Source organism: Lygodium microphyllum, chromosome 6 (genome assembly GCF_053477565.2).
Source record: "Lygodium microphyllum isolate KBCC chromosome 6, Lygodium_microphyllum_v1.1.10, whole genome shotgun sequence".
NCBI lineage: Eukaryota > Viridiplantae > Streptophyta > Polypodiopsida > Schizaeales > Lygodiaceae > Lygodium > Lygodium microphyllum.
In genome coordinates, this window is record NC_141140.1 from 4,631,205 (window position 1) to 4,655,636 (window position 24,432).

General features: G+C 42.5%; 1 protein-coding gene across 3 annotated transcripts in view; it reads left to right on the forward strand.

The window, feature by feature from the left end:
• Window positions 1-279: 279 nt before the first annotated feature.
• Window positions 280-24,432, forward strand: part of LOC148034250 (protein TONNEAU 1b-like) — a 122,930-nt gene continuing 98,777 nt past the window's right edge. For all 3 annotated transcript variants that reach the window (XM_087680477.1, XM_087680475.1, XM_087680476.1), the window contains exons 1-2: window positions 280-487; window positions 20,273-20,405. In XM_087680477.1, coding sequence (XP_087536603.1) covers window positions 401-487; window positions 20,273-20,405 — 220 coding nt within the window. In that variant the 5' untranslated portion in view covers window positions 280-400. The remainder of the gene's footprint in view (window positions 488-20,272; window positions 20,406-24,432) is intronic.

Here is a 24,432-nt window from a genome sequence, read left to right on the forward strand (position 1 = left end):
ATGCGTATGTTAAGTGACTTGCTTGGGGTGCAAGTGAAATGTCTCCACATCAAAAGCACCAATAAAGAGCAAAGTGCTCTACTACCTTACATGGTATTATGGGTAGGGCCATAACTAATCATTGGCTTGCACACAAAAGGTGGTGAAATGTTTGGGAACTTGGCACGTCTTCTTGTGGCATTGTCTTAGGAAAAATAATTTTTTGCCCCTCTCTCTCTCTCTCTCTCTCTCTCTCTTTTTTTTCGTAATCTCTCTCTCTCTCTCTCTCTCACGCGCACGCTCTTTCGTTCATGCACATACACATAACACTCTTGTTGGGGTGCGCTCACGCTAGCAATCGAGCACGGGTAACAGCAACGGCTGTTGAATCGCAGAGAAGAGACCTCACTTGAGACTAGCGATGGACGACTACACGCGCGAAATGATGGACCTCAAAACGCTCGTCACGCGCACCCTCGAGAAGAAGGGCGTTCTCGCCCGCATCCGCGTAAGACAAACACACACAAAGACACAACCAACACAGACCTCTCTCTCTCTCTCTCTCTCTCTCTCTGCGTTCTGCATTTTCATTCACAGTGATTCCTCCCTACCATGGCAAAATGCTCTAGCTCTAAGCCTTTCTTGGCAGATTACTTCCGTCTTTCACATGAAGATATTGTTTCCCATATCGTACTGCGTTGATTCGAGGTCCGTTCCATTCGTGCTTATCATACCACATTGGCCTTTCCATCAGACATATGTCTAGTTGACTCATACTTTTAAAGCTCATTGAGCCTACGCACATTATAGCGTGCTGTAATCAGACCTTGTTGTCATAACGTCTGACTCCATGTACGTAGCAGAAGAGCTCGGATTCGGGGACTTCCTGCTGCAATAGCGAAACATGATTCTCAAATGTAGGAACTCTCTCCGGCAAAGATGGCTGTGATGAAGGCCGTATCGGGATTGTAAAGCTTGAGAAGCAGGCTACTAATCTCTTGGAAAAACAACGTTACTTTCTGAAGAATACCAGGAGCATGATGGATCTTTAATCCGTGCAACTACATCTCTAGGTTAACTACACTTACACTTGTATACTTGATACCTTGCTACCATACGTGTCCTTGGAGCCCTTACAAAAAAAATGTGGAAAACTAGGAGTTGTGGTAGTGGACTCGCACGTTGCAATGTGAACCATGGAAATGCTAATGCATTAACACTTCTCTAAGAGTAAGGCAAAAAATTGCGTGGAGTAGACCTGCCGGTGGCAAGAGCACCTTCTCATCCAAATCTATCAAATGTCCGGGTTGGCAACATCACTTGCCCAAATTGTTATTAATCCATCTACCAATTTAATGCCTTCTCCGTAGACAATCTTCTAGCTGGAGGCATCTTTGTGGTACTACGCCAATTGTTAAGAGAGATGGCCATTGGCAAAGAAAAATCAACCTATGGCCCTGAACAACTACATGAAGTAGTAGATAGCATCTATCAAATCACTTTGAGCTTGTTGGGATAGCATGTATATGGGATCCATTGGGAAAGAACTAGACCAGCACTTATGTATGCTAAAAGCTGAAAGGAGTGATGCACAAAAGCCTCTTTTACATGTGCTCGCATGAGGCAAAATTGTTGAACTCCTTACAAAGAGGCTTTGCTTTCGTGTATTCACATAATATGGTGGATGTCTCATGATTTTCTTTTGGGTTATCTTGATGAGACTATATTTTGTTTCGTGCTTAAGTTATATTGGCTGGAGATCCACATTCTAAAAGACTCCATCTAGGTGGCTTTCACCGGCACCCTAGCTAGGGTCACATGAATTGTTCCCCTGGGGAAGGGATGCAGATAGAGGTAGTGCTAGTCAACAGTCCACTTGATGTTAGGTTGTTAGTGGCTCACTTTGACGGATGGATTGCGGATTGAGACTACTTAGCATGTGGGGATGGCACCACCATCACTATCTCCTTTCTCGGCCTTCATGAGTACTTCACTCCATTCTTGCATGAGATTGGTGGTGCCTTTGGCCATGTTTTACAAAGACATAGAACCTTTCTTGATGCAATCTTAGAGGGCCCACGCCGATACCCATCTATCAGAGTGATTGTATCTACATAGTCTCTATATATCCTTCCTCGGATCATTAGGATACCCTTTGTCCACTGGGGCTTTCTCATCCAGCAAGTGTCATACACAGGACTCCCTAGCTAGTGTTTTGCCGGTAGGATGATTGGACACTTAGTATTGGAATGCCCCGGGTCACAATAGTGGTGGTAGGCCTCATTTAGGGATAAGGGAGGTAGTAGATCTAGGCCTTGAAGGAGGAGCGATGTGGCACACCAGAGATGGTGTAATGCTAGATAGAGGAGACAACGGCAGTGATAGCAAGAATACTCCAAATCCTCATGCTTTGATGTAGATTTAGATAAGTCTATGGTTGTCTCCATCTGACTGATGGGTTGACCCATCCAAGCTGTCCCATCCCATTCAACTCGTTTGAGCTCATTCGGTTAGCTTCTAGATCTATTGCCCTGGTCAATTGCACCTACCCATGGTCAAACTTGACCGTTTTTCCCCCTTTTTTGGCATGTTGTCTTCCTCAACGGCTCCCTCCAATAGCTCTCTAGTATCTACTCTAGTTTCTGTGTGTGTGTGTGTGTGTGTAGGAGTTGGAGGCCATGATTAAGATAAGATGGGGGATACTAGCACTATATGAGTTTGTCATAGGACGAGTATGAGCACTAGGAGGGTTGTCGGAGGAGATCATTATTACCATTGGAGTGAAACACGGATGCCCACTCTTGCCTACTCTATTCGGGCTTTATATTAATGAGATATCAGATTACATTGATAGACTTGGAGGGGAGGGATCTTGCTTCAGAGGAGCATTGATACCCATATTATTGTATGGAGATGATATCGTCCTTATCTCTAGCACACTAGAGCGATTGCAACACCACCTAGGTGCACTACAGGCCTTCTATTAAGATAGGGATCCCATAGTGAACCTTGGGAAAACCAAGGTTATGGTGCTTAATACTTCCACCCAATGGATTCGGCGATTAGTGTCCCCTTTCATATATGGAGAGGAGAGTCAAGACAGTGGAGGTGGTCTAGAGATATGTTTACTTGGGGATTACATTTTTAGTGCCCCCTTTCATATATGTTTACTTGGGGATTACATTTTTAGGGCTGAGATTCACTTTTAGGAGGGTAGTAGAGGATAGATTGACACGAGGCTATGCGGCTGTAGGGTGGATGGAGAGCCAATGCACACATATACAATTTTAGGAACCTCGACGAATGAAGCTATGGGTCTTTGACATTTTGGTCATACTAGCACTTCTATATGGGATTCCCATATGGGGATCGAGCCTCTATTATACGTGAAGACCCACATAGGATCAGCCACTACCCAAGGGAGAGGAGATATATATGGGATGGGAGAAGACGGAGAGACCCCTAGTATTGATGATTTCACAGATGATCCGGAGTATGCCCTCTATACTACATGAGATCGTCAGACCCGAGATGGGAGCACCACTCATAGTGGCAAAGGCTCTTTTTCAAACCGTGACTTTCTTGCATAGACTTTGGAGCTTGTTGAGTGTCACAACTCTATAGAAAGAGAATTTGTATCCTTTTTCATTAATTTGTCTAAATGCCCCGAAGAACGTAGTATGCTTAACAATTAAGATATTCGCTTGTTTTCGAGATTTAATATAAAAGAGAATGAACACTTAAAGCTGAAAATGAAAATTACTCACAAAATTACAGCCATGAAAATGTAAAAGTAATGGAGACAAGATTGAGGGTTGAAGATAGGCAACCCCCCCACCCGAAGGAATGTATTTCTGCTCAACCCAAGTCCCTTAGGAAAGAGCTCAGTTACAATCAACCTGAGAGTGAGGAGAAGTAATTCTCACTCTCACAAGATCATGCAAAGATGTACAAACACACATGCAATATCTATTATGCAATGATAAGAACTGATTTCTTTACAGTATGAGAGAAGAAAGAGGAGAAATCAGCCTTTCTTCATCGTTGATTAGCAGTACATGGATAGGGCTTGCTTCTTGTTGCTAAAATGGAAGAAAGAGCTCGAGAAGGAGGTGCTGTAATGAATTTACAGGTTTACTGTCCTGTAAAACAGCAGTGATAGAAGAGGGAATATGGAGGAATTTGATAATGGAGAAGCGGGGGATGATGATGGGGATGGATGGGGCCAGTTTCTGGCTATCTGTGGGTGCTGTACATGAGTTTACAGCAAAGAAAAATGATGCTGAATGAACAAAGGCTTCGTGAGCCGCATTGGCCGCCGTAGGACAATAGACCACCACCAGCTCCGAAGCCACGATCCGCTCTCGAACATAGTGATACTGAACCTCAATGTGCTTCGTGCGAGCATGAAACACCGGGTTCTTTGCCAGAGCAAGAGCACTCTGGTTGTCCACGCGCAGCTCTGTAGGTCCGGTCTGGGAAAAGCCAATCTCTGCCAGTAAGCGACGGAGCCAAACGGCCTCCATAGCGGTCGAACATAGGGCCCGATACTCAGCCTCTGTAGAAGAAAGTGCCACAGTAGGCTGCTTCTTACTGCTCCAAGAGAGCACCGGATCCAAGGGTGAAAGCATAACTTGTAGTGGATCGTCTCGAATCCACATCACCTGCCCAATCAGAATCACTCCATCCAGAAAGGGTAATCCCATCTCCATACATGATCCCGAAGGATCGAGTCCCCTGTAAATAGCGAAGAACACGCAAGGCTGCCTGCCAGTGATCCTGTGTAGGAGTCTTCATAAAAGAAGACAACAAAGCCACCACAAAAGAGATATCCGGCCGAGTGTGAAGCAGCCAGATAAGAGAGCCGACAAGGCACTTGTAACGAGTGGCATCTGTAAGGGGAACTCCATCTGCCAAAAGCTTGGACTCAGGGTCCATGGGGCAAGAAATAGGCCGACACGCGACCATACCAAACTCCGAAAGAAGCTCGGAGATGTACCTGTGCTGCGAGATAAAGATGCCCTGTGCCATCTGATAGATCTCCAGTCCTAGAAAGAAGTGAAGGATCCCTAGATCCATCATGTCAAACTCCTGCTGAAGAATGGACCGAGTATGCTTCACCTGCTGAGTGTCGCTCCCTGTAATGATAAGATCATCGACATACAAAATAAGGAAAACAGAAAGAGAATCCACACCCGGTAAATAGAGGTTGGGATCATGAGCGGAGCACGCAAAGCCACTCTGTAGAAAGAAGCGGTCAATCCTCTGGTACCAAGCACGAGGAGCCTGCTTCAAGCCATAAAGAGCCTTCCGGAGCATGTAGACATGATCCTCCTTCCCCTGCACAAGAAAACCAGGAGGCTGCGTAACATAAATCTCCTCCTCAAGGACGCCATTCAGAAAAGCGGACTTGACGTCCATGTGATAAACAGGCCAACGGTGGTGAGCGGCAAGAGCCAAAAGAACTCGAATGGTGGACATCCTAGCTGTAGGAGCAAAAGTCTCGAAGTAGTCCAATCCTGCGCGTTGTGCAAAACCCTTGGCAACAAGCCTAGCCTTTGTGAGAGTGCGCAACAGAAGAAGAATACGAACACAGAGGAGGGGAGAGAGAAAGCAGGGAATGAAGGAAGAAAGTCTGCACTCATTGAGATGAATGCTGAATACACTGAAATGGATTGATCAGTCCCTGTACACAGCCCGGAGCGTCAGTGAGGGCACCAGAATAGATTGAAAGCAATGGTAGCACCAATGCCGGAGTGGGAGAGGACGGAGAGTGTGCTGAACCTGCAGAAGACAATGCTAGAACTGACTGGGGGGCTGCTATATATAGCCCCAGGCCAGAAAACTGGCCGACCTGCCAAATCTGGCCGACTTGGCTAGATCTGGCCGACCTGCCTAGAAATCTGGGCCGACTGCACACCAAAAGGCCCAGTGTGGGCTGTGTGACTCCCGGAAGCTGAATGCAGACAAAAACAATAGCTACCAAGCTGACAGAGCTCCTCTGTCTCCTGTTAGACTCTGACAAGAGCTCACAACCAGGAGATGACAGACTGAGAATGATAATAGAGCAGGCTAATAGGTTCAGCTGTCAAAAATGTAGGTACAACATTAATTACAGCAAGTACAATAGGTTCAGCTGCTTTTACAAAATTTATAGCAGTAAAGAAAGAAGAAACAACCATAGAAGGACAGTGGGCAGCTGAAAGACAGCATGCTCAATGTTTTGTTATGGTTTGTTCACACTTTAAAGAAGAATATTATGCAGGTGATTGGCTAAAAATTGGCCAATTTCTGAGCACTATGACAAAGAAGGAAGATTGAACTAATGAAGAGTTCAAGAGAATCAAGAGAAAAGCTTATGGCTTTTTTCTCAACGATGGCTACTTTTGGAGGCATGCGAAAAAGAAAGGAAGGGCGCCTGTTTGTGTCTTAGGAGACAAGAAGACTCAAAGACTGGTCATGCAAGAATTTCATGAAAGCCTATTGGCTGGTCATAGAGGCATATGGGGCACTTTTGCCAAAATAAAAGAGAAATTTTGGTGGCAAAACATGTATAAAGACATTCAGCATTTTGTTGAGTCTTGTCATGTTTGTCAAATGTACTCTATGGTTAAGCATAGAGGTGGGCTTTAGCCTACCTTTCCATTATCCATTCACTATAGATGGGTTATTGATTTAGTAACCATGCCTACAGGAATTTGGAACATGAGATATCTAGTACTTGCTAGAGAAGATCTCACAAATCAAGTGGAAGGAAAAGCCTTGACAACAAAGTCTACTCAAGCCGTTTGTAGATTTTTACTTGAAGAAGTATTTTGCAGGTATGGCTGTGTTGCCAAAGTAACTGCTGATAGAGGAGAATTGGATGCCGATGATTTGTGATCTCTTACATTAGCCTACAATCCTGAAGGCAATGGTAAAAATGAAAGAGGTCATCAACCAATTCTCAAAGCATTGGTGAAATCTTGTAGAGGAAAGATGAGAGAATGGTCTAGAATGCTACCATTCGCATTATGGGCTGATAGAACTATCCATAGTGCAGTAACAGGTTATATGCCGGCTGAACTAATATATGGGCAGCCACCTATTAAGCCTATTGAGAAGTCTATTGTCACATGGAGTATCTTGCCTTGGGATGAAGGCATAAATAGAGAAGAGTTGCTGATTTGCGCATAAGGCAGCTTAAAAGAAGGCCAGAAGATGTCAAGACAGCCATTGAAAGGCTGAAGGCAGCAAGATTGAAGAATAAGAAGAGGTTTGATAAGCATCATCGACTGCGTCCAAGAGCTATTCAAGAGAATGATTGGGTACTTGTCTATGACAGCAGCCTGGACAATCAATATAGTGCTCATAGGAAGTTAGCCAAGCAATGGTTTGGACCATATGTGGTGAAAGTAGTACATGATAATGCTACTTATACTTTGGCTGAAATGGATGGGACCATGGTCAAGGTACCAATAGCCGGTAAACGTATCAAGCTCTTCAAACGAAGAGAGTCTTCTACTTATGAGCTTGATGACTTGGATATGAGCCATCTACTTGACACGACGACAACGGAACCCAGTGTTTCATGCACGCACGAAACACATTGAGATATATTATCACTTTGTCAGAGAGAGGCTACATGCAGGTGATATCAGCCTTGTTTATTGTCCTACCACCAGTAATGTGGCAGATGTCTTCACCAAAGCTCTTCCTCGTGAGAAATTTGAAGCATTTTGTCATGCTTTAAATTTGATCTCCTTTGGTGGCGGATGATCCTTGTACACTTGATCACTCTTCACTCTAGGGGGGTTTGTTGGGTATTTCACTCACGCCTCACTTATGCCTACGCCGCTCACATCGGAGTGTCGGTGATCAATAGGACACTGGGGCACTTTTTACTCTCGGTAGGAGAGGTTGTTTTCCCCAGACTTATGGTACTTATGGTATTATTTAGTATGTGCTTATGACACACACTTACGGGCACTTACTGTGTTCGAGTGTGAACACCCCCCTACAACCCTAAGGTTTATGGGTTGTACCTTGTACTTTCAGTTTACACTCTTTCAGACTATTGCATTGGGTGTCGTGCTTCACTCTCTATTGTCTACTGTTTTCTGTGCTGAAATTCAATCTTGACCTTCACTCTCACATAGATGTCGGCCTGGTTTGAGCTACATGGCTTTAGTATGGACAAGTTACCCCCCTTCTAGTACTCCCTTGATGCACCATCTCTTGATTTGAGCAAGCTAGAGATTTGCAAGATCATTAGGATGGATCTTATCCAGTTGGATATTATGCAAACATGGTTGATACTAGGGCAGGAGCTAGGGACAAAGACGGCTTTCTACCGTGAGCATTTCCTTCGTACTATAGATGATGGATTTATTGTTCACTCGAGATACATGGACACCCACCTTTCCCAGGGGATTAGATGTACTATTGCCAAGTTGCCCACATCCTCACATCAACTACAGATTGAGATTGGCAGATATAGATCCATCCCACCAGAGGAGCACATATGCTAGATATATCAGTTAGAGCTAGAGACAGAGGACCATTATATCTGCCGCTGCCCAGCGTATTATGAGATGCGTGGCCGTTTCCATTGTCTCTTTACAGATGGATTTGGACCACTATCCAGAGTCGTGAATTTTACTGATCAGCGATGCCTTGGCCTCTTTTTCCTTGAGATATGATGGCTTTATGACATGCACCTTAGGAGTACAACTGCTCCAGGGCCCTTTACAAAGGCAGCTCATAGACTTCTTTGCAAAGGAGACTCAGGAGTCTTCAATATAGTTACAGCCCTAGTCCACAAGAGGGACTCTCTCACTACCATAGTCCATACACAATCAAGGAGTACTGATTGATTGGGATGTTTAGCTTAGCCGATCTAGACGTCCTAGGTCTTGACATAGACACCGACGGACACCTTCATAGGTGGATACAGTGGATTATTGCTCAGACTAGAGCTAGGCCCTCCATACCCACATGAGATTGTACTATATGGAGCTCATTATTACTAGATAGAGCTCTATGTTTTACACATAGCCATAGTTAGATTCCTTTCTTATTTTGCTTTGTGCTACATATCTTGCCGAGACAGTTGTATCATCATATACATGATTGTAACTCATGGTCTCATAGGTCATTTTGGCCTTTTGTAGACGTTAATATATCATTTCATTTCTCTCTCTCTCTCTCTCTCTCTCCTCTCTTGGCATTTGTTGCTCAGCCTTTTGCTGCTGTTCCGGAGCTGTCTACTGCTGGCTACTGCTGTTCAGGGCTGGACAGCCTATGTTCACTGTTTTCTACCCTCCTTTGCTGCCATTTGCCCAGCTGTCCATGACCTGTAGACTGCTGTGTTTTGCTGCCATCTACTGTGCCCTGCTTGCCATGTCATCTTCAAATCTGCATTTTGCTGACTGCAGGTCCGAACAGCTGCCACATTATCATTGCTACCTGCGTTTGCAGATTGTAGCATCCTTATGCCTGGTCCAACTACCACATTACTACATTTGCTGCCACATTATCATTGCTGCCTGCGTTTGCAGATTGTAGCATCCTTATGTCTGATCCAACTACCACATTACCGCATTTGCTGCTGTGAGACGCCTTTAGAGACTGCCTTGCTGTGGTTCGGGATCTGTCGGAGTATGACACACTCTCCAGCTCATTACCTCTACCTCGGTCCTCTAGACACGAGTCCGAGGTATAATATTCATTCATTGCATAGTGTGTTTACTATATGAGCATTGTATTATTCGGATTCATTTATCCTAGATTATTTATGTTGTTTTGTCTCTAAGTTACCCTAACCCTAATTGTATTCTGTTATAAGTTTCTGCTTTGTTGTATGATTGTATTTGTAGTTTTTGCATTAGGGCATTACTTTACATGGTATCAGAGCCAGGTACTCTTTGGAAAAACTTAGGCCTTGGATTTGAAAGTGCCCTTGGCAAGAAGCTATTAACAGTCTTGTTTGTCATGCCTTGTCATCTTCTGCATGTGAGTCTCAGTTTGAGTCAGACGAGGACTTTTGGAGCTTTGATAGGTTTGTCATGTGTTTTAATGGGGGAGGCTACTCATTCTAGAGTGGCTATTTGGGTGCATTTCTTTTGTTTGTTGGGTTTTAGTGTGTTTTCCATGGACAATTTCTACATTTCCTTGGCTATCCACACCTACTAGACATTGTCCTTGCCAGTTGGGATTTTTGGTGGCCATCTAGCATTTTTTAAAGGCATTTATTGTGCCATGATTAGCATCCAATGCTAGTTGCCGGCAGTTATGGCATTTCCAGATTGCAGTCGGCTAGTTTAGAGATTTTGTGGCTTTTTATAGCTGTTTTCCACTTGGTAGTTATTTATAGCATTCATCTTCTTTCTTCCTTGGTAGGTGCACACTCTGACTCCATCATCTTTCTCTATCTCCAGTGTTGTCGTCACATCATCAGCCTAATCTGGTGCCGTCACTGATGCTGTGCTAGCTTTGTACTTATCAATGGATCCATTCACTTTTCTTTTTTCAGCTTATAGACCCATTTAGTACCAATGGCTTTCTTTGCAACAAGCAATGTCACTAAATCCCATGTTTGATTCTTCGTGATAGAATCAAATTCAACTTGCAATGCTGCCATCCAATGCATACTCTGTTGTTGTGCATCCTTAATTTAATTAGGCTTCTCATCATCAAGTGTTTGCGTTGCCATAACAAACTCCATTGTATTAGCATGATTATGTAGACGTACTTGTCTTCTAGTACGACCAGCAAGAGGAGCATCCAAATGACTATTTTTTAAAGTCTACAAGTACCATCTAGGCATTTGTCTAGCCTCCTGATTATGTGCATGCTCTTGATGATCCTCAAATTTAGCGTCTTGCTGAATATTCAGATCAACTATAGGCTGAATTTCTGCATTGTTTAATGGAGCGGCTGGCTAAACATTTTGTTCATTTAATGAAGCTTTAGCTATGTCACCAAAAGAAATAGGCAACAACCCTTTAAACACATCATTTGCAGCTTGATATGTGTCAAAACCAGCAAGAGATAATTCTGACTTTTCATAAAAAATCACATCCCTACTGACAAAGACTTTCTTGGAAATAGGGTCATACAATATGTATTCTTTGCTCTCACTGTTGTACCCCACAAATATGCACTTCACAACCTTATTGTCCATCTTCTTTGTCAATACTTTGGAAATATGAGCATATGCAAGACACCCAAAAGTACGAAAGTGGCTAACTGAAGGTTTACGGCTGTTCCAAGCCTTAAAAGACATGACATTTTTCAAATGCCTTGGCAGGGCATCTATTCAAGACGTGACAAGCACACATAATTGCTTGCATCCAAAAACGATGTGGCAAATTTTTAGCTTTCAGCATACATCTGGCCATCTCTATGAGTGATTGATTCTTGCTTTCTGCAACCCCATTATGTTGTGGAGTATATGTAGTAGTATACTGATGTGCAATGTCTTTTTGCTTCTAAAAGTTATTTAGCAAATAAGACATGTATTCCTTCCCTAAATCCGAATGGAGTATCTTAATCCGACAACTAGATTGATTTTCCACAAGTGTAATAAAAGCCAAGAATGCATTATACACCTCTAACTTTTTCACTAGTGAATAGACCCAACAAAAGCAAGTAAAGTCATCAATGAAGGTGATGAAATAATAGCATCCACCCAATGACTTTGTCTGTATAGGTCTATATACGTCCGAATGCACAATCTGCAACCTGGCCGTTGGCTTAAAAGCAACATTATGAGGAGAAGAGAATTGATGCATTTTTTCCAAAATGCATCTCTGACAAAGATGCTCAGGAGGTTTCTCCAAGAGAGGTAAACCATCTAACATCTGAGTACACTGCATAAGCATCAAATTGCCATAGTTAACATGCCCCATACGAGCGTGCCATGACTCTACTTGTGACATAGTAGGAGTAATAGTAGATGCCAAATAGATTGACCGATCAATCTAATGAGCATCTAACTCGTAGAGTCCATGACATAATGTGCCAGTCAATACCAAAGTCAAGAGTTTCTTATCCCTAACTATGCATTTGTTATTATCAAATGTGACTTGCCTTCCACACTTTACTGAAGAAGAAATGGACAATAAATTCTTTTGTCCTAGAACATATAATGCATCGTGCAAATGGAAAGTAGAGCCATCAATGGCTTTCAAGGCAATCTCTCCAGCACTTCTAATAGCATAAGATGTATTGTTGGCACATTGCACAGACTCGCTAGTAGGAGTTGCAAGAACAGAGGTAAACAAATCCTTGTAGGATGTAATGTGCTTAGAAGTACCACCGTCAAAGAACCAAGTGCTAGCATCCTCTATAGAGCTGAATGGTCTATCTGTCCAAGAAGAATCATAATCGCAAGTGTAAAAACAGTAGTCATGGTCAACAACAAACGATGTGGACTCTGTAGTAGTAGCAGTAGAGGTTGCATCAGAAACATATCTCCCAGACTCCTCTTTGGCAATGCGTTTTTTGCATTTTGTGATGTAATGACCTAGTTTTTTACAATAATGACACTTGTCTTTCTTGGCTTGTATGCCCCTTGCTTCTTGTTGCTTTGTGAAGTACCAAAACTTCCAGAACTCTATGGAGCATTCCTAGACTGATTGCCCTTGCCCTTTTGTCTTGCCATAAAACTTGTTCAGAGGCTACAACATCCACCACATTGTTCTTCCTTGTTTGCTCTTCTTTTAGTAGTAAACTAACCAACTAAAGAAAGGTAAGTGATTGTGGAGAAATTCTCATTGTGAGATTCAATGTCGTGTGAAAGGCCAAGGAGGGTGGTAAGGAATTCAAAGTAGTAGAGATCATCTGTGCATTAGAATAACACTCATCTACATTCATCAAGTGCTCACTTAAGTTCTGGATTTTGTTAAGATGATCCTACATAGTATCACCTTCGTCCATATTCACATTTTCAAGAAAGAAATGTGTGCTTTTTTTTTTACAGCAAACATTTGCTCAAGTGTAAGCTATGCCACTGTTGAAGAAGTAGCATATCGTATATGCAGGATTATGAACCGTTGAACTGATAATGCAATCGGTGACAATGCTTGGGCATCTTGAGTGTCCCAAGCCTTCTGTAAAGCTGTTCTTTGGGGTAGTGGCTGAGTTGGAGCTGGCCGCTGACCACGTCCTCCTTGGGGAGGAGTGTAGGAGCCACAACTCCAAGATGGACTTCTTCACCACTAACATACTCCCAAAGATTTTTAGCAATAAGCACATTCTTCATCATGAAGGACCATAGAGAATAGTTATTGCTGTCCAAAATATCCTCTTTAGATACATAAGTGAATACATTAGTCAGTTCTTGATTGGCCATGATAAATGTTACTCCTCCAAAAGGTGCAAGAGCAATAAGCAAAGCTGGAATAACTTGAAAATCTACAAATTTCCAGAAATTACAGCAAACACTAAGCTGTAATTAACAAAACTATGTCACACTTGATCACAACTACCCGATGTGCTGAAATATCCACAACAAATTTCTAGAAATTACAGCAAACACCAAGCTGTAATTAACAAAACTGTGTCACACTTGATCACAACTGTCCAATTGGCTGAAATATCCAAAGTTTTCAGCAAATAGCATGTTGTGCAATGCATGAACTGTGCTCAATAGCACAAAAAATGCAAAAGGTCCAAAATTGAGTTGTCCAAAGTGCAAAATTTCAGTCAATTTCAGATTGAATCTTGAGTACATGTGCCAATGTCTGCTAAACATGCAAAAGCTCCCAAACAATTGTCTAAGCCGGATTCCAAGAAATTTCTGCAATTTCTATCCAAAAGCACTTTCTCGAATAGAAATGTACATTTCATATAGAAGGCTCCTTGTTGTAGCTTTGATTTTTTGAATAAAATAATGAAATATACTTGTCACCTCCGAGACACGAGCCGGGTTGATGCTCGAGCTGCCCAAGTTGGTAGGCGGCGTCCACGATGAGCTGGAGGACCTGGTGGATCTAGTGGCGGAGGTAGAGTACAGGGGCGCTAGAGCTGGCGGCACACGTGGACTTGGCAAGCAAGATGGTAGGAGTTGGAGGAGGCATTGGCGGGATTGGATAGGCATCGGTGGCCTTGCAGATGATACGCAAGGGAGGTTGGGGACCGTTGCGCACAGGCAGTGCTGTAGGCGGCAGCTGTTGCTGGTAGCGGGTGCAGGTAGAGTAGAGTGCAAGAATCAGACCACGGGGCGGCACAACGTGGGGGGGGCGGCAACTGGACAGTGGGAAGCAATTGAGACGTTGTTGGACAGTCAAATTTTGTTGGACAGTCAAAGTTGACGAAGAGCTCGACAAACTTGGGAGTTCTACTGCCAAATGTTTAAGATAGACATGGCAGCCAGCTCAAAACAGAGTGAATAGTGGAGAGAGAGAGAGTGAGAGTGTAGACACAACTCGACACACGATCCAATTCTCAATGCGTGTGTAAAAAGTACAAAGTACAAACCTTAGACCTTAGGGTTGTAAGTGTCTTAAGGTGCGTTCACACCTGAAAGTGTATAAAGTGCGGTAAGTGACCGAACTTTGTAAAATAAACACTTGTAAATAGAAAATAATGCGAATGGGGGAGAAAACCTCTCTTACAGAGAGTAAAAAATGCTCCAGTGTTCTACTATACATCATCGACACTCCTTTGTGAGCATAGCCGTGAGTCAAAACCCAACAATTGCCCCACTGGTATCCTTTGCTTATACTCACTATCACATTTGGAACATCGTGCTGCTATATTGGCTCTTTCTTTGGTGCATCTTGCTGTCCCAAAGCTCTTGAAGGTGATTTCCTCTTCTTGCTTTTGTCGCCCTCTTTTAAGGGGTACAAAAAGCACATGAATTGAGGGTCATTTGCCCATTGCATAATCATTTCAGCTGCTATCCGCAGTTGATCTTTAAATTAATAATTAAATTCTTCTTCCTCTTGTTGATCATCAACTTCTAAAGGCCTAGAAGGATCCACATTTTGATTTAAACCTACATTATCAGCTTGCTGTCCATGCTATGTGCATTGCATTTTCCCCAATACTTTGTGAATTTTCAAATTGAGAGGCATCATCCTTGCTTGATCCCATTTCACTATTTGAAGACATTCTTGTTGTAATGCTCAGCTGAATATAATTTCAGCACTAGAGCAAAGCTTGTGACCTTCAATCAGGTACCTCAAGCCTATCAAGTCAAGGGAATTGATGGTATCCCAATGGTGGAACTATGAAATGAGCCTTTCTTCTGAGATAGGGTGGTAAACAACTTGATTAAGCACTAATTATAGCAACCGTAAAATTAACATAAACTGAAAATGCACACTTTACCACTTTAATCTTGGACATTGGATACCTTGTTGGCCCCAAAACTGGCACACCTTGTGGTATTTTTTAATCGTAAATTGCAAATGGAAGGATTACAATTCAAATCCTTTGATCTCCTCTGCTAATCTAACTGTTTTTTGCTGTTAAAACTGACTGGCAAGCCTTCAAACCAATTTGCCCCTTGGTTTGCTTGGGGATTGGCCTTCACCTTGCTCCTTGAAAGACAAATTCAGCTCCAAATCTAATATTGGCTGACTAGTCTCTTGAATCTCCTTGAAATTTCTTAATTTCAATTGCTGAAATTCAAGTCCTAGGTCCTCAATTTGAAGCATGCATCTCGAGACAGTTGTCGAAACCCTAATTTTTGCTGTAAATTTGGGTTTATAGCAGAGATTGACTGAGATCTCTTTCTCGGATGGCTCAAACTATTGGAAATTGTTGAGATAACTCGATAGATGGTTGGGAGATGAAGGAGAATGCTGTAGAGAGAGAAATTTGAGAGTTTCATTGCGAGAAATACTGAAAATTGCTGCTGCCTTGCTCAAATAGCCATGGAAGCAGTCATCTATAGCTTAGGACTACTAGAAAGATTATTGCCCCCTTCTATATGCTGTCATTTGCACCAGAAGGACCTTGGGTTGCTATCACCTACTCCTAGAGGGCTCCAAACTATTGTCACATGTTGTAGGACTGATCCTTGGTGGCTGCAAATCACATTAGCAACCGGTCCTTGCTCTCTAGTAGTCTCATTCTCTCTTACAATGGCTGGAATAGTCTTCCACCAGTCTTGAAAAACGTTTTTTCTACTTGCATGGGTAAGTTTCGCCAAGTGGAAGCCTTCTAAATCCCATTTTCTAGCATTATCTAGCTTATTAAACTAATTTTCAGAATATTAATTCTAAAAATTAATTTAATGATTTTTCTAGTGCTCAAAAAATTAATTTCACCAGCCAATAATTAAATTGGCTAGGCCAATTTGTCTTCCAAGTATCCCTGAGCAATTATTAGCCCTTAGATCGGCATTAATTAATTTATTAATGCTTAGTCTCTAATAACACCCCATTGACATTAGTAGCCAATAAATTAGTCTAGGCCAAAATGTGACACCGGGTACCACCTACTAGTACTTGTCAAACATAACTTATTACAACTTTTGCCTTTGGCACACAACTGATATCTCGGGGTCCTAAGTCCCACATTGTGAAATAATTGACTTGCATCGCACATGTGCAAGTGATATTAGCACATTTGATTAACTTTTAATCAAATGCTAAGCAAAGCATTAAAATTTCATGTCTTAGTGACATTGTGAGATGGATGTGGGTAATTGCTGACACCTATGGGTGTGGGGATGAGAATATGGTGAGGGATAGGTAGATATGATCTACTCAGATTGGACAAGGGGGGATGGTGAAGGAGCTAACTAGTTCTATCGTTTCAATGGAACCTAGTACATAATCCACCGTGGTGGAGTGAGTAGGTTGAAAGCAAGTTAGTGAATCTGGATTTGGGCCACTTCTTCATCCCTTTGTAAATAATGAGATGATTCATGACCCTAGCTCTAGTAGGTTGTACTAGCCATATTGAGTACTCTCTTCCGGAGTGTTAGTTGATGGAGATTGATCAATATAAATCTCTTGCCATAAGACACCATTCAAGGTGGAATTTATTACATCTGATGCTTTGCAATTGCCAAAGGAGTCATGAACAACGCCATAATGCTTGTGTCAATAGGTTGCCTCGATGGGAATAATTGTCGCTAGTAATTTGGAGTAGTTGCTTATGTGAGTGTACAATAGAAGAGAATCACAGACATGGAGAGAGAAGGGAAGAGAGAGATTGAAATGAATGCAGAGAAAGGAAGGAATAGATTGCAATGATATGAAAATGAATGCTGAATACAAGCTAGATTGATGAGTCCCTGCATGTAGCCCAAGGCATCAGTGAGGGCACTGGATCAGGTTCATGAGAGAGAGAGACTGCAGACTGAACAAGGAGAGTGGTAGGCTGAATTGTGTGTGAGGCAGCAAAGGATGGCTGCTATAAGTAGCATCCTGCCTAGAGACATGGCTTTAAGAGGCCGACCAACCCCAGGCCTTGATTAGCCCAGTCTGCAGCATTAAATGCTGGCTGAATGTGGCAAAACATGTTGCCACCTGGTCAAACAATCGCTTTCAGTTTGAGCAATGTCCATTTGAGCCACAAAGTTGAAATACACTGGAACTAGATCATTATTTGGTAGCGTACATGCACAAACACTCCAAAAAGACTGAAATGCAAGGCTGGAAACTCAAATGCATGGGCTGTTAGATCTCCAATGTGTCCATTACACTCTAATGGAGCTCACAACCAGGAGATGACCAGCATGAAATGCAGGGAATGCTAACACAATCCGAGGCTCCTAATGTTTAGGGATCCCCTAAAATTTAGGGGCTTCGAATATGAGAATAATATGAAAGCTCTTTTCCAATACATGACAAAAACATTAACATTGCTGAAATCCTCATAGGAGTTTTCTATGCAAAGATATATGCATTCTTAACTTTTGTCCTACATATACACATTGTACAACTTTTTCATGATCATGTCATCTTGTTGATTGTAACTATCTATTCTAGTGGATCTAACCCACACTTCAAGGCATTAATCCTTTTTATGTGCAAGTTAGACCTTGATAAGCTTGAGTTCTAGTCATAGGTGCGCAATTGGGTCATTTAGGTGGAGGTGTGTACTATCTTTCTTCTAACCCATTGTGTGGGTCCACCATAACTAACGACCACTCATCAGTGGACAGGTCTAATGTACTTTTCTAAATATCTCTTCATTAGAAAGGATACAATTTAATAAATATTTGACTATGTAAATTAATTCAAAAGGATAAAAGTTCTTTTTCTGTTGTATTGTGACAAGTAGTCTTTGCTCCTATTCTGTTCAAAATGAGGGGACACTTTGGCAATTTGTTTGAAGGTAGGGAACCATGGACTTGATATTGTTTTCTGCAAAGCGAGTTCATGAGGTATCAAGATTGGGCTATTTCTACTCTCTATGATTAGGGATTGGTACAATCAACATTGACATCCGTGTCTTGATATTGTTTTCTGCAAAGTGAGTTCATGAGGTATCAAGATTGGGCTATTTCTACACTCTATGATTAGGGATTGGTTCAACATTGACATTAGTGTCTTTTCGAGGCACCTTGGAGGTGGCTTGATCACCCACTGCTTGGGTATTCATATATGTATTATGGTGTGTCTTTCATCACAGTATATATTTTTGTCCTCACCCATGATTTGAGAGAGGGTGTTAGTGATATATATATATATATATATATATATATATATATATATATATATCATGGGTGTAAGGGACTCAATCAGAGTGCATTTCATTTCTAAGAGCAGCAGATTTAATGCTGGCAGACCTGCTTTTTCTGATGTATTAATACAACCTATTTATAGGCTGTCTATCCTCCATCTCACATGTATCTGATACCAACAGATTGCATCCTGTTGGAGAGAGGGAGACCAGGAGCACTCTGTTGGTTGCCACATCCTGTGCTTTTGTACACACTCCTGAACCTTGGTATATGGATCCAGTTCCGGAGTTCATTACCTTTGGGTTCAGGTATTTTTGTTTTCCTTCATAGAAGAGAAACATTCTATTAAGACTCCTTGGGCTAAAGTCTCCCAAGGCAAACTGCAAAATACAAAGCAGCCTCATAAGGGACATCCATATCAATAAAATACATAACAAGGGGAAAGTCTATTACAAAGCTTGAATGAATAGCCTATTAGGAGTGCGGGCGTTCTTGCTCTTCTGTGCTCCATACCATTCTGACACTTTCCTAGTTGTGAGATGCAACATAAGATGAAAAATCAGCTGACATAATCATCAGATAGGTGACACCATCCAACTTGCAAGTGTGGTCTCTGCTTATGTGTTTCAGTCTGAACCTGCAGCTCCAACCTGACACCTCCCCTTGAACAGCCTCCAGACACCTCTTGTCCTTGATTTCATGTTGGTGGCTGTTCAGCTTTTTCAGTCTTCTTGACCGACCATGGTCTACTGCACCTGGAATGTATGGAACACCCATTCTAGAGGACAACACAGTCTTTTAGCATTCCTCAGCCCACTCCTAGAGAGACAGTGGCTGCTGGACAGCCTTCCCCTCTTGAACACTTGATTGCATTCCATGCATCTAGAGCATTAGTTTGTTTATTGTATTCTGTTCTATCAGTCTTCATTCACTCGCTACCCTAATCTTTGAGTTCATTCCTTAGTTATATGTTGTCATACACTGTTTTTTATGCAAACCATAGTGTTCCTCACAAGCCCACCCAGGTACTACCTAAAAAGAATAAAATGTTCAAAACAATGCCAGGCCTTTCCTCTGTATTCCTAATCGTTTCTCTTTCCCTAAAGCCTTCTTTATAAGCCTTGTCAGAAACCCTAACGAATGATTCAAGATCATGGACCTAAATGAGTTGCAAAAGGTCCATTGTTTTTTTCCGTCATTGTTTATTGAGATACGTGCTTTGGAACCTTAGGATCGTGCAAGATATGGTTAATTGAGATTCTTGCTCTAGAAATTTAGGATCAGTTTGGCACTTGTGTTCCACTAATTTATAGAAACATCAAGGCATGTTGAATTCTTTGTGTTTCAGTGTTAGAATACCTTGCAGAAAACTGTCTAAGGTGTGTTACTCTTTAAAGCAGAGTGATTTCCCGGTTTTTGTGGTTGATCTAATGGGATGGATTTAGATTGATTAAATCAATTCATTTTTCCTGTTCAAATACCGATTGCCTTTTTTGAAGAAAAATGCAGTTAGGTTTTGGAAAATTGGGACTGAGTGTTTCTTGTATCATTATTTTCTTAATCTGTTTTTTTAAAAGCACATAGCTTATGTGATGTAGGTGATCAGATCAGTCTGTCAATTGGCAAGTTGAACAATGTCCTTGTGTTTATGTGAGTCTGCAGGCTGAATTAAGGGCAAATGTTTTTGCTGCAATAGAGGAGGAGGATAGAGCTCTAGAGAATGATGGGAATCAATCATTCGCTATGCTCGGTAGCTGTAATGAACGCACAAAACAGCTTCATGCATCTCCTACTGGTAACCTCGGACATGCTTTTGAGAAGCAAGTCAAGGTTCTTTGCTTTGACAAGTAACCATCTCTCACTTGTAATAGTGCTATGCAGCAATGCGTATTAAATCTTTACTGAGGAATTGCTCTTATCTAACGATGTTTTCAACAAATAATCTACCTTGTGATTGGTCTTTAATATGGGACTGGATTGAACTACATCCCTCAAACACTGTTTCAGACTTGAAGCATCTTCCATCTCTGGGGAAAACAAGCCAGTAGGGTCAATGACCTCATGGCTTTGGCAAAAGTGAAACAAAAAATGTTGTGCAAGTTCTGATACCCAAAGTTGGGATACAAATACACCAAACATGTTAATAGATTTTGTTGGGTTTGACTCATGCCTATGCTCACAGAGGAGTGTCGGTGATCCTTAGTAGGACATTGGGGCATTTTTTACTCTCCTTACGAGAGGTTTTTTCCCCTAGATTTATTTCCTTTCATTTTATGTACCTATGTTACACAATTTGGGCACTTTTTGTGTTTTACACCTTTCAAGTGTGAACACCCTCTTACAGCCCTAAGGTTTAAGGGTTGTACTTTGTACTTGCACCTTACACTCTTTTGATGATTGCATTGGGTGTCGTGCTATTACACTCACACATACTCTTCACTGTCAACTGTACTTGCAGCTGAGCTTGAGCTTTGATCTCTGTGCATTCTCTCCACTCTCATGTTTGGTATCAGAGCAACACTCTGCTTAGCTCAGCCCCCCTGGCCACCGCCATAGCTGAGCTGCCAGCTCGCAGCTCCAGCTTCTTGGCATTCAGCTCCAGACACCACCACCTTGTCCACAGGTCTCCCCTGCCTTCCTGAGCAGCACATCCAATGTCGCCTGGCCTGGCCCTGTCTGCTAGCAACAGCAGCAGCCAATCTGTCTCCAGCACCTGCAGCGGGCACTAACTGCCTGCCGGACCAGGCCGTTTCCTGCAGGCAGCGCCTGCAGCACCGTCCCAGGCAGCGTTTCTGCCTATGCAGTGCCTCAGTTTGCCTGACGATGCCAGCTCCCTGCGCCACCTGAGTAGGCGGTGCCTTTGCCTGCAGGGCCCTGCCTACTGCACCTCACCCCTCCAGCTGTGCGCGCCTACCCCCTGGCCCTCGTCGCCTGCCAGGTCTGCCATTTTGCAGGGAGCGCTTCTGCCTTTGGCTCCTGGTCTGGCCGCCCTTAGTGTCAGCTTCCAGCGCTTCCGTCTTTGGCTCCTAGCCTTGGCTACCCTCAACGCCAATGCCTCCTGTTCTTGAGCACCATCTGTATAGCCTGCCCGTCTCTAGCTTGAGCACGGAGGTAAACAAAAAAAATCCTTCAATTTTTTTTTCAATTTTTTTAAAATTCAAAGTTCATCTCTTGGAAGGGGCTTGTGCACGGGCAATATCTCTCTGCTTTAGCAAGTGTTTGGAACACATTTCACACAAAGATTTTGTGCAAATTTGGATCAAAATTTTGGGCCTTTTGTTGTCAGTTCAGAGATTGGCGAATGTACAATAGTGATAGTCTGAAATAGACCAATTTCGTGCATTTTGGGACATGAAATTTTGGGGCTTTTGCATTTTTAGTGTTGGTGAGCATTGTTTGCACTTGGACAGCGTGTACTTCATACAATTTTTGACAGTGTGTGATAAAATTTGTTAATTACAGCAAAGTGCTTGCTGTAATTTTTGGAAATTCTGAGATCTTCACGTTGGTCCAGCTGAAGTATTGCTCTTTTTCTCCTTGATCAGTGACAATTATCATGGCCAATTAGGGAGGTGATGTATTTACATATGTGTCCAAGGAGGATAGGTTGGATGCCAACAACTATTCCTTATAGTCGTTTATGATGAAGAATGTGTTGATTGCAAAGAATCTTTGGAGTTATGTGAGTGGTTGTAATAGAGTAAAAATGCCTTCATACCTTAGCCAATATTTAGCGTATTAGGGTTAAGTATAAAAGGCTAAGTTGTAACTAGCCAAGGATCTATTTGCCATTTTACAACATTTTATATTTGAGGTCTCAACCTCCCACCATCTAAGAGGGTGCATACTCTTGGCTGCCATAGCTTGGGATGCATACCATGCTATAGCCTCTCATTGCTTGATTCTCAGCCAAACATGGTAATATCATTTCATGCCCAGCCATCTTGGCTATGATTTCTTGGCATTTTAGTCTCTTTCTTTGTATCTTCAGTTTAATGGTTTCCTATGGAAATTTGTCAAAATGACTAAGTGACCAGAGAGACAGTAGGGTTTGTGAGGGAAAACACAAAGTGTGTACGGCAAACACTGAGATAAAAAAGTAACACAGAAGATGATGAAAGATGAATCATGTTGATGAAGTGAATTTGATACAAGGGTGGTGTCACAAAGGAAGCCCTAGAGTGCAGGAAGACTGTCGAAGAAGCCTCTGAGTCTGCAAACGCAAGATAAGGAGGTGTCGCCTAAAGCAAGGAGACTGCTATCAAAGGGTAAGGAGGCTCTAAATCTGCAAATGTAGGGATAAAGAGTGGTACCTACGAGCAGGGAGACAGCCGATGAAGCCTTTGTCTGCAAACGCAAGCCTGATGAGGTGACGCCAGCTAATGGAGTGACATCAGAATGGTGGGAAGCAGCCAAGAACCAAACAAAAGGTGTAACTGCCTCTGATAAAGGTGACGCCTATTGGAGAGAGATGCCGGATGGTGAGGAATCTCCCTGGTAGCCAAATGCAAGAAGGTGGAGCCACCAGAAGGGTGGAGAATGATGCCAGATAGGGTGGATGCTGACGCGAAGAGAGTGTGGACTCTGAACGCAAGGTGTAGGAGCACAGAAGATGTTGTCGCCAACAATGGAGGATGGATGCCAGTTGAAGAGGGACACATTGCTACCATAAACGCAACCAACTGGAGATGAAGGATGGCGCTACGAGTGTGAAGATGGTGGTAGGAGAGGAGAGAGAGAGATGATGAAAGAGAGAGAGTGTCAGAAGATTGACAAAGAGAGAGTGGGAGTGACGGACTGAAGGATTAGTAGTAAGGAATGAATGAGAGAGTGGCCTATAAATAGGCACAGTTAGTCTAAGGTGGCGCCCCTTTTTGGAGCTGCAAACCCTAAATGCAAAACGCAAAAACGCAAAAACGCAAACTGCGGGTGAAGGGTTTCTCAACGTTAGCTTCTTTACATTGGTATCAGAGCACATCTTTGATTCAATGGGAATGCCATTTTCATGGTGGATCTGGTTACCAAATTGGGCACAGAGTAACTGGAGGACAAGAATTAGTCACAGGATTTGACATAGTGAAAACCGTGACTAGTTATGGTCTCTATAGTAAGTCGTGACTAAATTTGATGGTCTTGAAGAATGATGAAGAAATAATGGCAGATTCAAGGTCATTTTGGTGGTTCGTGCTCAATTTCGGGCCATTTTGAAGGATCATGGACTTAACTGAAGCCTAAATAGGGTTTAGAAGGGTTAAACTATGGTTACTTTTTGGAGCAAGCTTCTGTTTCCTCTTTTCAAGCTTCTTGCTGAAAACTTCGATGGAGTTCTCTTCTCATATCTCCTTGCCATGGCCATATCTCTTCATGAAACCTTCAAAGAATGATCCCTAATGTCTCAAGCAACTTGTAGACTATCCTATTGCTCAGTCTTTAGTAAAATAATGATCATGTGGAACAGGAAGAGGCCAGGACAGTTTGTGCCATTTTTCAGCCTTGCTCTCCTTGGGAAAAATCAGCAACCTACTTCATCATTGAAGCTTCTCCCTCATTTAAATGATTAATGCAGCCTTGACATTAAGTGCTTGCCTTTTGATACTCGATCTTTCACTCTCCTTCAACTTTGAAGCTTTCTTCACAACCCTAGCTATGGCTGAAAATGGACAGCATGAAGATTTCAGAAATTTCTTGAAGGTTTGGTGCCTTTTAACTTCAAGAAGTGAAGCATCTACAACCGACATTGGGCAAATATTGGAGCTTCCAAGCAAGATTGAAGCATTTTCCTCATCTCAGATTGGGGCAAAACAGGGCAACCATCAATCAAT